This window comes from Dipodomys spectabilis, unplaced genomic scaffold (genome assembly GCF_019054845.1).
Source record: "Dipodomys spectabilis isolate Male_0828 unplaced genomic scaffold, ASM1905484v1 ptg000773l, whole genome shotgun sequence".
NCBI lineage: Eukaryota > Metazoa > Chordata > Mammalia > Rodentia > Heteromyidae > Dipodomys > Dipodomys spectabilis.
The window spans coordinates 665,596-679,953 of NW_024871450.1; the positions used below are offsets into that span (position 1 = coordinate 665,596).

General features: G+C 40.6%; 1 protein-coding gene and 1 non-coding gene across 8 annotated transcripts in view; both read right to left on the bottom strand.

Annotated features, from left to right (window-relative positions):
- The window catches only part of Cnot1 (CCR4-NOT transcription complex subunit 1), an 80,657-nt gene that overhangs the window by 25,243 nt on the left and 41,056 nt on the right, over nt 1-14,358 (bottom strand). For all 7 annotated transcript variants that reach the window (XM_042672849.1, XM_042672851.1, XM_042672846.1 and 4 more), the window contains exons 21-26: nt 13,843-13,921; nt 10,358-10,588; nt 9,679-9,819; nt 7,100-7,279; nt 5,141-5,257; nt 4,658-4,768 (exon numbers count right to left, since the gene is read on the bottom strand). In XM_042672849.1, the coding sequence (XP_042528783.1) occupies nt 4,658-4,768; nt 5,141-5,257; nt 7,100-7,279; nt 9,679-9,819; nt 10,358-10,588; nt 13,843-13,921 (859 nt within the window). The remainder of the gene's footprint in view (nt 1-4,657; nt 4,769-5,140; nt 5,258-7,099; nt 7,280-9,678; nt 9,820-10,357; nt 10,589-13,842; nt 13,922-14,358) is intronic.
- On the bottom strand, nt 5,847-5,981 carry LOC122102247. Its single transcript, XR_006146474.1, has one exon. It is a non-coding gene; the product is annotated as a small nucleolar RNA SNORA46 (small nucleolar RNA).

Below are 14,358 nucleotides of genomic sequence, written 5' to 3' on the forward strand. Positions count from 1 at the left end.
CTCCTCATTTCAGAAAAATGCCAAAACATAAAACCCATTTGTTAGATTCAGTCTTATAATTTCACTTACCTTCTCACATTAAACCTAAATGTCACTAAACAAAACAGACTGAAGTAGACTGAAGGCCTGGCTCAAGTATATAGTACTACCAAATGCAAAAAGCTTTGGTTCAAGTCCTAGAACTGTCTATGGATGGAGGGATGGAGGGATGGGCTTTATGTGAGTAAGAATTTAGGCTAGGACAGACCCAAGATGGTGACAGAACAGTAGGTAAACACTATAGCTCTCTCCAACCAAATAGAGAGTTCAAGTTCCAATGCTCCATTTCCCCAAGCAAAAAGGCAAATAACCAGAGAAATACAGATACAAAAACAGGTGCAGAGACTAGGAAGGTGGCTCAGTGGTAGAGTGCTTGTCTTGCATGCATGAAGCCCAGGTTCCATTCTTCAAGCACCATATAAACAGAAAAGCCAGAAGTAGCTCTGTGGCTCAAGTGGTAGAGTGCTAGCCTTGAGCTGAAGAGCTCGGGGACAGTGCCCTAGGCCACACACACAAAAGTGCAGTACACATCTCATTAAAATTAGCCAGGCACCGGTGGCTCACGCCGGTAATCCTAGCTACTCAGGAGGCTGAGATCTGAGGATCACAGTTCAAAGCCAGCCCAGGCAGTAAAGTCTGTGAGACTCTTATCTCCAATAACCACTAGAAAACCGGAAGTAGTGCTGTAGTGCCACTTCGGCCTTGAGCCGAAGAGCTGAGGGATAGTGTCCAGGCCCAGAGTTCAAGCCCAAAGACCGACTCCCGCCCCCCCTCCCCCCCTGCAAAAAGACAAAATTAAAACTTTGAGAACCGACATAGAAATCATAAATGGTTCAATTTCCTCCATGCAAACCATAGTTAACAGAGTGAATGAAACAGAAAATAGAGTATCAGGTACCAAAGACAAAATGCAGCAACTGGAAATAAAAGTCAGATATAGAAAAAAACAACTCAACATATGTCAAAAGGGGGCTGGGAAGGTGGCTCAGTGGTAGAGTGCTTGCTGGAAGTGGCGCTGTGGCTCAAGTGGTAGAGTGCTAGCCTGGAGTTCAGGCCCCAGGACTGACAAAAAAAAAAAAAAAACCTAAATGAATTCTTAAGAAAGGGAATACAATCCGAAAAACACGATAGATAGATAGATAGATAGATAGATAGATAGATAGATAGATAGATAGATAGATAGATAGATAGATAGATAGATAGATAGATCAGGGATCCACATCAGACAGTTATCACTAGAAGACCAACTTAGTAAGCACAGGAAGAAGGGAAAGAAAAAAAACTTATGAAAGCAGGAAAACGACAGGAACACAATGAACCTCTCTATAATCCCCATTAATATTAATAGACTCAATTTACCAATCAAAAGAAAAAGAACTGCAGGTTGGATCAGAAAACAAGATCCATCTATTTGCTGTCTTCAAGGGACCCATCTCATAGCCAAAGATAAAAACAAACTCCCAGGGTAGGATGGAGGAAGATCTACCATGCAAATGTCCCAGCAAGAAGGCAGGAGTTGGTATCCTGATATCTTACAAAATAAACTTTTCATTAAAATACAAAAAGACAAAGAAGGACATTAATACAGGGAACAACCCAAGAAGAGGATTATCACTATCATCAATTTATACTCTCCAAACATTGGGGCACCCAAATATGTTAAGCAAATATTCTCAGACTTGCAGGGAAAACTAGCTCCAAATACAACAATACTAGGAGACTTTAATACTCCACTCACCAAAGAACAGGTGTACCAACCAGAGGTTTGGCAAAGGTGCCGCCAAATTAAATGATGCCATATCTCAAATGGACTTAATTGACATCTACAGAGTTTTCCACCAAAAAACAACCCAATACATTCTTCTCAGCAGCTCATGGAACTCTCTCCAAAACAGATCATAATTCATAAAGAATTTAAACGAATACAAGAGGATCAACATAATCCCCTGTATTCTATCCAATCTTAGTGAAATCAAGCTAATTCTCAAATACATGGAAATTGAACAGCAGCACACTTCTAAAGAACACCTGGGTCACAGAAGAAATTTACAAGTCCTACAATTCAATGAAAATGAATATACATCACAAAGTAACCTTTGAGACATAGCAAAAGCAGTCCAAAGAAGCAAATTCATTGCTCTCAGTGCACACATCAAGAAAACAGAGACAGAACAAGTAAATAATCTCATGATGCAACTAAAATGTCTAGAAAAGCAAGAAAATAGAATCCAAAGTTACTAGATGGAGCAAGATAACCAAAATAAGAGCTGAAATAAACGAAACAGAGACTAAGAAAACTATAAATAAAACAAAAAGCTGGTCTTTTGAAAAAAAAAAATCAAAATCAACAGACCTTTGGCAAAATTAACTAAAAAGAGAGGAGACCCAAATCAATAAGATCAGGGATGCCACAGGAAAAATTACAACAAACATCCGGTGCCAGTGGCTCCTGTAATCTGAGCTACTCAGGAGACTAAGATCTGAGAATCACAGTTCAAAGCCAGCCCGAGCAAGAAAGTCCATGAGACTCTCATCTCCAATAAACCACTAGAAAACCAGAAGTGGCGCTGTGACTCCAGTGGTAGACAGCTAGCCTTGAGCTGAAGAGCTAAGGGACAGTGCCCAGGCCCAGGATTCAAGCCCCATGATCGGGAAAAAAAGGAAAAATGAGCCAAGATCAAAAACCACATGTTTAACTCCATTGACATGGAAAAGGCCTTTGATTAAAATACAACATCCATTCATATTAAAAATTCTGGAGAAAATAGGAATAGAAGGAACATTCCTTAAAACAATTAAAGCCATACAGGACAGACCAATAGCCAATATACTAAATGGGGAAAAACTAAAATCAAGAACAAGGAAGGATGCCTACTCTCTCCACTCCTCTTCAATATACTTCTGGAATCCTTAGCCAAAACAATAAGGCAAGAAAAGGACATTAAAACGATCCACACAGGGAAGGGACAAATTAAACTATCCCTATTTGCAGATAGCATGATATTATGCCTTAACAATCCCAAAACAAAGCAATCACTAAATGAGCAAGGGAGCTAAAGAGAGACTTCTCAGAAGAAGAGATAAAAATGGCAAAGAAACACATGAGGAAAAATGTTCATCATCCCAGGCTGTAAAGGAAATGCAAATAAAAACAACCCTGAGATACTACCTTACCCCAGTCAGAATAGCCCATATTTTAAATTCAGCCAATGACAAATGCTGGTGAGGATGCGGAGAAGAGGAACCCTACTGCATTGCTAGTGGGAATGTACACTTATACAACCACTTTGGAAAGCGGTCTGGAGGGTCCTCAGAAAGCTAAATATAGACCTCCCCTATGACCCAGTCATACCACTACTAGGCATCTACCCTGAGCAACAGGAACCAGGATACAAGTACACATGCATCTCCATGTTCACTGCAGCACTGTTCACAATAGCCAGGATATGGAAACCACCCAGATGATCCACTACAGATGAATGGATCCAAAAACTGTGGTACCTACATACAATGAAATATTATGTAGCCATTAGAAAGGATGAGCCGGGCACTGGTGGCTCACGCCTGTAATCCTAGCTACTCAGGAGGCTGAGATCTGAGGATCGCGGTTCAAAGCCAGCCCGGGCAGGAGAGACCGTGAGACTCCTATCTCCAATAAACCACCAGAAAACCGGAAGTGACACTAGGTCAAGTGGTAGAGCGCTCGCCTTGAGCTGAAGGACAGCGCCCAGGCCCAGAGTTCAAGCCCCACGGCTGACCAAAAAAAAAAAAAATAATAATAATAAAAAATAAAAAAAGAAAGGACAGATAATGGCATTCTCAGGGAAATGGATGGAGCTAGAACAAATCATTTTGAGTGAAGTAAGCCTTGAGCAGAGAAACAAACAGCACATGGTCTCCCTAATATGCGAGTGTTAAAACCAAAATGCAAGGACTCAAGAAACAAAGGATCTCTACTTAATTTGTTGTATCATTTTTAAATGACTCCATGTTCTTGACCACATATATGGTGTGGGTGTAGGTATGGGCACACGCGCATGTGCGTGCATGCCTGAGGATAACTAGGAGGGCACAGAATCAGAGAGAAATGGGAAAATATACAACAGAGGGGCCCATTAGCTGCATGGACATTGATGAAAATGAAGTAAGCAACTCAATGGCAGTGATGAGAGGGAGGGACAGAAAGAGGTTAAGAGGGAACAGTTTACACTAAGCAAAAGAAATGTACATTATTACCCCATGCGGAAGAGACAGTACTGTCAAAGCTCATAGAATTCACACACACTATAGACCATGATAATGACAATTTGCCTTGTGAAGGTTAAAAATATTTGCAGCCAGGTGCTGGTGTCTCATGCCTGTAATCCTAGCTACTCAGAAGGCTGAGATCTGAGGATCTCGGTTCAAAGCCAGCTCAGCAGGAAAGTCCATGAGACTCTTATCTCCAATAAACCACTCACAAAACTGGAAGTGGTGCTGTGGCTCAACTGGTAGAGCACTAGCCTTGAGCTGAAGGACAGCACCCAGACCCAGAGTTCAAGCCCCATAACCAACTTCAGCTATAGTCTCTTGGAACAATTCAAAAATCGGTCACCAATAAATATTAAAATCCACTTACCACACTACGAATGCTGGACTCTAAGACTTTGGCAACAAAGGGCACTACATATAGCAATTCTTGCTGTCCTTTAACATAAGCCTCTAGCAGCAAAGATTTCACATCCAAATCCTAGGAAAAAAAGATATTTTCAAGACTTGGTGGTATCTACTACCCAAAAATAAAGTTCAAGATAAAGCATTCAAAAATTATACAAGGAAAGGCATCTCACAGAGCTTCTTCTCCAAATACGAATCAATATAGTATCAGAATCTTGCATTAGAAAAAGGAAGCAGTAAATAACATTACAACTTGTTGGCTTTCCTATAGCCAGTAGCATACTGTTAGATCATAGGTAGAAAAACAGGAATTCAAAATAGGCCAAAATCTTACAAAAAAAACCCAAAGTAATCATTAAAATAACCCCACAAAGTCGAGATGTTTAGATATAATACACTGTATGAATATTTTCAAACTGTACATAAATCTTCAGCTGAAACTCACAGTATGTAAGATGGGCTTATTTTTAGCTAATGTGATCATTCCCAGCCAATGTCCCAAATTCTTCAGCAAAGAACGATCTGAAAAATTGGCTGCAGCTTTATCAGAGGTTAGGAGCACCTAAAATAGTATAAAATCAAAAAAGAAATGACAATAAATTTAAGAAAATTCTCGATTCAATGTTTGAGAATTTTATTATTTGTTCTTTTTTTTTTAGCCATTATTTCCAACAACATGCCCAAAGTAATTGTTACATATGACCTATTATTTTGCTTTGTTCAACAGAAAACAGTGGCTTTTTTGGGGGGAGTGGGGGTCCACTGTGGGTCCACTGGGCGCTGTCCCTCCGCTCTTCAGCTCAAGACTAGTGCTCTACCACTTGAGCCACAGTGCCACTTCTGGCCTTTTTTGCTTATTTGGTGCTGAGGAATTGAACCCAGGGCCCCATGCATTTAAAGCAAGCACTCTACCACCAAGCCATCTTCCCGGCCCAACAGTGGCATTTTTAATAGTAAGTCTTTTAAGGGGCTGGAGATATAGCTATAGTGGTTGAGTGTGTGCTTAAAATGTGAGGGCGCCAAGTATGATCTCTAATACAAATGAGTGAATGAATGAACAAACAACCAAGATCTTAAATTTTACCTCAGCCCCGGTAGGAACTTTCTGATACATGACTATCCTTACTACCAGATAATAAAAGCTAAAGATTTCATGTCCCTTAACTCCACAATGCAACAACTGAATGTCACATATCAGCTGTGCAACAGAAAGAGCCAGGAATTCTTTTGCACTACAGCGTAACCAAGAATGAGGAAAATCTCATCATAGGTTTAAATATAGTGCTGGTTTCTAATACAATCCCAAGTCACTCAACAAATAGTGATTGACAATTGTTTTTTGTTTTTTTTTTGGAGTCCGGTCGTGGGGCCTATCCCTCAGTTCTTCAGCTCAAGGCTGGCACTCTACCACTTGAGCCACAGCGCCACTTCCGGCTTTTTTCTTTCTTTTTTTTTTGGGTCCGGTCGTGGGGCCTAACTCTGGGCCTGGGCACTGTCCCTCAGCTCTTCAGCTCAAGGCTAGCACTCTACCACTTGAGCCACAGCGCCACTTCCGGCTTTTTTTCTTATGTGGTGCTGAGGAATCAAACCCAGGGCCTCTGGCATGCAAGGCAAGCACTCTACCACTGAGCCACCTTCCCAGCCCCCGGCTTTTTTCTTTGTGCTTATGTGGTGCTGAGGAATCGAACCCAGGGCCTCATGCATGCAAGGCAAGCACTCTACCACTGAGCCACCTTCCCAGCCCAGTGATTGACAATTGTATACTAGTTTGTACTTAAAAAAAATTTTTTTTTCCTTCTAAAAAGTGACTTAGAAATTAAAAACCCTTAGCTACGTGCCAGTGGCTGATGCCTAATTAATCCTAGCTACTCCAGAGTCTGAGATCTGAGGATCGAGGTTTGAAACCAGCCTGGGCAGTAAAGTCCATGAAACTCCAATCTCCTCTTAACAACTAAAAAGCCAAAAGTGGAGCTGTGGTTCAAGTTGTAGAGTACTAGAGCCTTCAGCAAAGTAGTTCAGCATTAGTGCCCAGACCCTGAGTTTGAGCCCCAAGAACAGCACCAAAAAAAGTGGAGAACTAAGATCATACTGCAAATAAATTCCAGAATGGGGAAACAGAAACAGTGATGCCAGATAGAATATGTAAAGTAATATGCTATTGTTATGTGTAACAGATAATGAAATTCTAAAATCAAGGGAAAATGAAAAATTTAGAATAATTACATCCAATATAAAAAACACAAATGCCTATAAGATTAATCTTTTTGAAATTTAGGTCTACATTTGAAGCAAAACCTAGAGCAATTTCCATAGACCTTTACTATAACAATATAGGAATAGCTAAATGTTAAGTATTTTCCAGTTTAAACCAATAATTAAAGGAAATACAAGAAATAACTCTTACTTTGATATTTCTGTAGGTTTCATTCAGAACCATCTTATTAAATTCAGGATTCTTCAGTGTATCAAGGAAGTTTGAATATAGGCTGTGAAAGTTTGGCTCAATACTGACTCTCTTCATAACCAGATACTGTGAAACCCAAGGCATAAATTCTTCCTTCACGGTTTCTTTTAGTTCTTCAACCTAGCCAATTAACAAGACATATACAGCATAGAATTATACTAACATTGCATAAGGTTTGGATTCTATAAATCATTTTATAACACAAGACTAAGCACCAACCTTTGTTTTTCCTATGACAATTGATGCTATGCATTATAGTATTATGCTCTATTATAATATACGGTCAATTCTCAGCTTGTGTTAATCACTCACAATTTCAACTATTACATCAATAAATCACTTTTAACATTAAAATTATAAAACATACAGTCCACGCCATTAACACACCTTCACCTAATCTCATATTACTGTCTAGTTTGCCATTAACAAATCCACCCCAAAACTCGTTATCTAAATTTCCATCTCCAAAACTCACCTATATTAACACTGGAGGTGTGGCCTAGGTGGTAGAGCATAAGGCATAAGGCATAAGGCAGCAGAAACTGAGTTAAAGGTCCTGGTCTTGCACACACCAAAAAACTCAGAAACAAAGAGGCTGGGCACCAGTGGTACACACCTGTAATCTCAACTACTAAGGAGACTGAGATCTGAGGATCTCAGTTCAAAGTCAGCCAGGCAGACTCTTATCTCCAGTTCGCCACTCAAAAACTGGAAATGGCACTGTAGCTCAAAGTGGTAGAGGGCCAACCTTGAGCTAGAGCACTGAAGGACAAGGACAGCTCCCAGGCCCTGAGTTCAAGCCCCAGACCAATCAAAAAAAAGAAAAAGTAACCATCATCATCTGTAAATCTGACTTTTTTTCAAAACAGAAAATTAAGCCATGTGCAGTGGTTCCCACAAATCCTAACTACTCAGAGGCTGAGATCAGTAGGACTGCAGTTAGAAAAGCCAACCTGACTGGGTACCGGTGGCTCACACCTGTAATCCTAGCTACTGAGGAAGCTGAGATCTGAGGATCACTGTTCAAAGCTAGCCTAGGCAGAAAAGTCCGTGAGACTCTTATCTCCAATAAACCACCAGAAAACCGGAAGTGGTGCTGTGGTTCAAGCAGTAGTGCGCTCACCTTGAGCTGAAGAGCACAGGGACAGTACCCAAGCCCAGAGTTCAAGCCCCATGACCAATAGGGAAGGGAAGGGAAGAGGAGGAAAGGGGAGGGGAGGGGAGGGGAGACCCTTTTCTCAACCAACAGGTGTGGTGATGTCTGTCAACCTAGCAACTTAGGAAGCTGAAATAAAGACGACTGTGGTTCTATGCTAGCCTGAGTAAAACAAAATACTATACTGCATTCAACATAGGTATAGCTGATTCCATCAGCTTCAGTAGGAAGCATAAAACAGGGAGGATTGCAGCAAAGGCAAAAAAGTGAAATCCTATTTCTTTATTTTTATTTTTGCCAATTCTGAGCCTTGAACTCAGGACTTGAGCTGCTGTATGCTCAAAGCTAGAGCGCTACCACTTGAATCACAACACCACTTCCTCACTTCTGGCTTTTTCTGTTTATGTAGTACTGAGGAACTGAACCCAGGGCTTCATGCAAACACTCTACCCCTAAGCCACATTACAAGTCCCTGAAACCCTATTTCAAATTAGCTAATACAGAACAAGAGTAAGACACATGGCTCAGTGGCAGAATGCCTGATTAATAAGACAATGCAGAGTTCAAATCCAACTATGGCAAAAACAAAACAAAAATGAAAATAAAAACAAAAAAACAGGAGAGTGAAGGCCTCAACTTTTTCTCCCAACTAATTATTCAGAGATAACAGACTGTATTTAGATCTTTAAATTCACTTATTTTTCTGTTTTTTCCCCTGTGCCAGTCCTAGAGCTTTAACTAAGGGCCTGGGCACTGCCCCTGAGCTTTTGTACTCAAGGCTAGTGCTCTACAACTTGAGCCACAGCTCCACTTGCTTAAACTCCTTTCTTTAGGCTTAATGTTGAACAGTCATTTTAAAGTAGCATATACTCTCAGCTATTATTCTTCATGCTTTTCACAAAATTCACTTCAGTTAGCCACCTAATACTCCCTGAGTACTTGCTAGAGAGAAATTGACTTATAGATAAGTGAACAAAATGAATTCTTCTATTTCCACAATAATATCAAGCTTTGTTTCCTTCCTCAAAAAGCCTGTACCTCACTACATAACAATATAAATCATAGTTTGATTTATGTGTGTCAATAAAACCACTAGTTGTAGATTCACAGTTCCTTTGCTTTCTTCTACCTCTACCTTCAAAAGTCAGTTTTTTATTTTGAGATGAAGTCTCATTTTGTTTTCCCGGGTTGGTCTCAAACTCCGGTGCTCAAGGGAATCTCACACTTCAGTCTTCTAATAGCTGGCACTACAAGTATGCATTACAACACCAATTGTACAGTATTTTAAAAAACAGACAAAATAAATGTCTCATACCATAAAGAAAAGAAAAAAGGCATTTATCAAGTATACTACCATGCTCACCTTCTGTGTCATATTTGACTGTGAGAGATTATTGAAGATAAAAGCAATTTTCTCCTGAATATTTTCTGGGGGCTCCACAATTCTCTCAGTTTGATCTGTGGCCACAAGCAATGTATCTATATTTGTAGTATTGATGGAAGGCTAAAAAAAATAATAGTAATAATAATAAAAGACATGAGGTAACTTGAAATGCTTCCTTGGAAATACCTGAAGACTGTATAAAATCAGTTAGTATAAAATGGGTGCTGGTGGTTCACACCTGTAATCCTAGCTACTGAGGCTGAGCTCTAAGGATTGGAGGTAGAAGCCAGCAGGGGCAAGAAAGTCCATGAGACTCTTATCTCCAATAAACTACTCAGAAAACGCCAGAAGTGGAGTGGTGCTCAAGTGATAGAGAGCTAGCTTTGAGCACAAGGAAGTTCAGGGATAGCACCCAGGCCCTGAGTTCAAGCCCCAGGATGACAAAAAGCCAAACAAAATGATATACATGACATGACTGTGCAGTAGCAGAAGAATAGGATTATATCCAACTGTTAATAGTGGCTGCCTCTGGGAAATGAGAGGGAGGAGATACCGACAAGGAGGAATGCTGGTCTTTGTGGTTAAAATAAAATTAAAATATATGCTCGCTACTAGATATATTACACTAAATCTTGGGAGAGAGAAGAGACCTACTTACTGGCACGTCTTTCTTAAAGCTGACTCCAGTTGGCCTGGTGACTGTAACCGTTTTAGCAACAGTGGTGGTGGTTGAGGTGGTTACCATAGTGTTAACCTGACCAGCAAGAGGAGCTTTGGCTGGAACCTGGGCTTGAGCCTGGGCCTGAGCCAGTGCAATACTTCCAGGGGTTGTGATAGAGCCCTGCATTTTCACAGGTGGATCTCTAGATTGTTGTCCATACTCGATATACTAATGAATAGGGAAATGAAGCAAAATAAAAGAGTCCTTAGAACAGATTAAAACTTTTGATTGATAAGACTTTCACTTAATAATTTCAGAATTCCTTTGGTACATCTATGTTCCTTCATCCTTTCCCCGTTGTGGTTAATTACTATAAGCAGATAAAATACCATTGACTCCTGTGAAGATAAAATATTAGTATGCTAAATATTTATTAGAAAATACATCTAGCAAAGGAAATAGTAGACCAAAGTATCTGAAAATGAATTTTTTATCCATGAAATCTCCAAAATTTACGTAGCAAACGGATCCACTTTCAATGAACACTGAATAAACTAAAGCATACAAAACACACTATAGGCCAGGCGCTGGTGGCTAGATCACACCTATAATCCTAGCTACTCAAGAGGCTGAGATCTGAGGGCACAGTTCAAAGCCGGCCTAGGCAGGAAAGTCCGTGAAACTCTTAACACTGGAAGTGGTGCTGTGGCTCAAAGTGGTAGAGCACTAGGCGCTGAACAGTGCAACAGTGCCCAGGCCCAGAGTTCAAGCCCCAAGACCGAATTTAAAAAAAAAATAAAAATAGGACTGGGAATGTGGCTTCGTGGTAGAGTGGTTGCCTAGCATGCATGAAGCCCTCTATTCCTCAGTACATAAACAGAAAAGGCCAGAAGTGATGCTGTGGTTCAAGTGGTAGAATGCTAGCCTTGAGCACAGAGGCTCAAGTACAGTGCCCAGGCCCTGAGTTCAAGCTCCAGGACCTGCAAAACAACCACAAAAAAACACACTATAAGAAGTGATGCTAGGGGAAACAAAGGAGGAGGCTACAATGCTTGATAAGAAATGTACTCATTATCTTGCCCATGTAATTGTAACCCCTCTGTACAGTATTTTCACAAAAAAAAAAAAAAAAGAAGTGATGCTGTGGCTCAAAAGTAGTAGAGCACTAGCCTTGAGCAAAAGAGCTCAGGGACATCCAGGTCCTGAGTTCAAGCCCCAGAACCAGCAAAAGCAAAACAAAACAAAAAACAAGCAAACAAAAACATTACAGGGCTTGAAACATAGGTCAATAGTAGAGCATGTGACTATTAAGGCCGAGTAGAATCCTCAGCATCACAAAAATAAATATCATTCTTTACTGAGCTCCATCTCAGTAAATCTCTTACTATAAAATAGGCAGGCACCAAGTGCTGCCAAGGTACAACCATAACAAATATCGCAGAGCAATTCCTTTCCTTTCACAAATCAATAAAATCCTCCTACCCAAATACAAATCTGTGGGATGACATGGGGTTCATAACGGTACTTCAATAGCTCTTACCTGGCAAAATGAAAACTACCATATATATAAAATAATGTTAATAATTTTGATTAACTAGACCTTTTGAGCCCAGGTACCACAGGCTCATGCCTATAACTGTACCTACTCAGGGGGCTAAGTGCCAAAGAATCAATATTCAAGCTGAAAAGGCTGAGATTATCTTCAAAATAACAAGCAAAAGTTGTAGAGAGATAACTGATCGAGCAAACTAGATGAGAATGAAGTCTTCAATTCAAGCCTCCAGTACTGTCACTATTCTCCAAAAATAGTTAACACTGAGGCATTAGCTCAGTAAGAGTGGGTACACAGCATGCATGCATGCATGTATATGTATATATGTATGTATGTGTGTGTGTGTATATATATATATATATACGCGTATATATGTATGTATGTGTATATATGGGAAAGACCAAGATAATAAGCTTCTTAGTACTAAACAATGACCTTACAATTTATCTGCTTTATGAAATATAATGACTTAAATCAACTTCCACTTGAAGCTTGCTGATCAAAAGCATGACAAAAGTATAAGCAATGATTTTTTTTTTTTTTTTGGGGGGGGGGGGGGGTGTTGGTTGTAGGGCTTGAACTCTGGGCCTGCACACTGTGCCTCAACTCTTCAGCTTAAGGTGAGTGCTCTCCCACTTGATCCACAGCACCACTTCCGGTTTTCTGGTGGTTAACTGGAGCTAAGTGTCTCATGGACCTTCCTTGCCTGGGCTGGCTTTGAACCATGATCCTCAGATCTCAGCCTTCTGAGTAGCTAGGATTACAGGCATTAGCCACCAGAGCCCAGCAAACAAATCATGATGAACAATAATCACAAGATTGAGCCGGGCGCTGGTGGCTCACGCCTGTAATCCTAGCTACTCAGGAGGCTGAGATCTGAGGATCTCGCTTCAAAGCCAGCCCGGGCAGGAGAGACCGTGAGAGTTCTTTCTCCAATAAACCACCAGAAAACCGGGAGTGGCGCTGTAGCTCAAGTGGTAGAGCGCTCGCCTTGAGCTGAAGAGCTGAGGGACAGCACCCAAGCCCAGAGTTCAAGCCCCACGACTGAAAAAAAAAAAAAAAAAAAAAATCACAAGATTGCTTAATATGTATTATTCTCTAGGTCTGCTTTCCAAAGGACTGCATCCTGTTTAATAGATCCTCAACAGATTCTAAGCAAGTAGCTAAAAATGTTTTTGAAAATACATCTCATTTTAAATATCTAAGAAAGTTCTAACTATAGCAACACTTTAAGCAGTAAACAAAATTATATTATGAATCATACCCCAGATCATTGTTATAATCAGTCAGGTTTTCCACATTAGTTCTAAGAGTACAGATTTACATTCCCCAGCTTGTCCATTAGGAAATCTTAATGTGGCTGGGCACTGGTGGCTCACGCCTGTAATCCTAGCTACTCAGGAGGCTGAGATCTGAGGATGAAGATTCAAAACCAGCCCAGGTAGGAAAGTCAGTGAAACTCTAATCTCCAATAAACACCAGAAAACTGAAAGTGGTGCTGTGGCTCAAGAGGTAGAAAGCTCACCTTGAGCTAAAGAACTGAGGAACAACGCCCAGGCCCAGAGTTCAAGCCCCACGACCAACCCCCACCCCACCCCCAAAAAAAAAGAAAAGAAATCTTAATGTGTTGGGTACCATTGGCTCATGCCTGTAATCCTAGCTACTCAGTAGGCTGATATCTGAGGATCACGGTTCAAAGCTAGCCCAAGCAGGAAAATCGGTGAGACTCTTATGTCACAGAAAATACGGAAGAAGCACTATGGCTCAAGTGGTAGAGCGCTCACCCTTAGTTGAAGAGCCCCGGGACAGCGCACAGGCCCACGACCAACCAATAAATAAATAAATAAATAATCTTAATGTCATTTCATTCGAAACTTAAATCAAAATAAATAACCCAACTACACAGGTATTAAATGCTGAAAGCACTTACCTCCTGCAAATGATGCGGAAACTGCATAAAGTGACTGATGGAAGCCAAGTGCTGGCAATACTGAGGATAGTCCTTCAATCTGTCAGGACAAACAATTGGTTTTTGTCACTCATTGGTTTTGTAAAAACAGAAGATATTTTCCTCTCACGCTAGTTGAAGTAGTTCCCAAATTCTGTTCTATCCATAAATATCTAATTTGGCTGGGTGCAGGTGGCTCATGCCTGTAATCCTAGCTACTCAGGAGGCTGAGATATGAGGATCAAGGTTCAAAGTCAGCTCTGGCAGGAAAGTCCATGAGACTCTTATCTCCAATAAAGCACCAGAAAACTGAGTGGTGCTGGGGCTCAAGTGGTACAGCTAGCCTTGAGCTGGAAGAGCTCAAGAACAACGCCCACCAAAAACAAACAACACACACATATACAATTTGAGTCAAAGGGCAGAACACAAGTACATAGTAATACTATACTAGAAAATACAAAGGTTAACACTTGCTTCTGAAAGGATATATTTAAAATT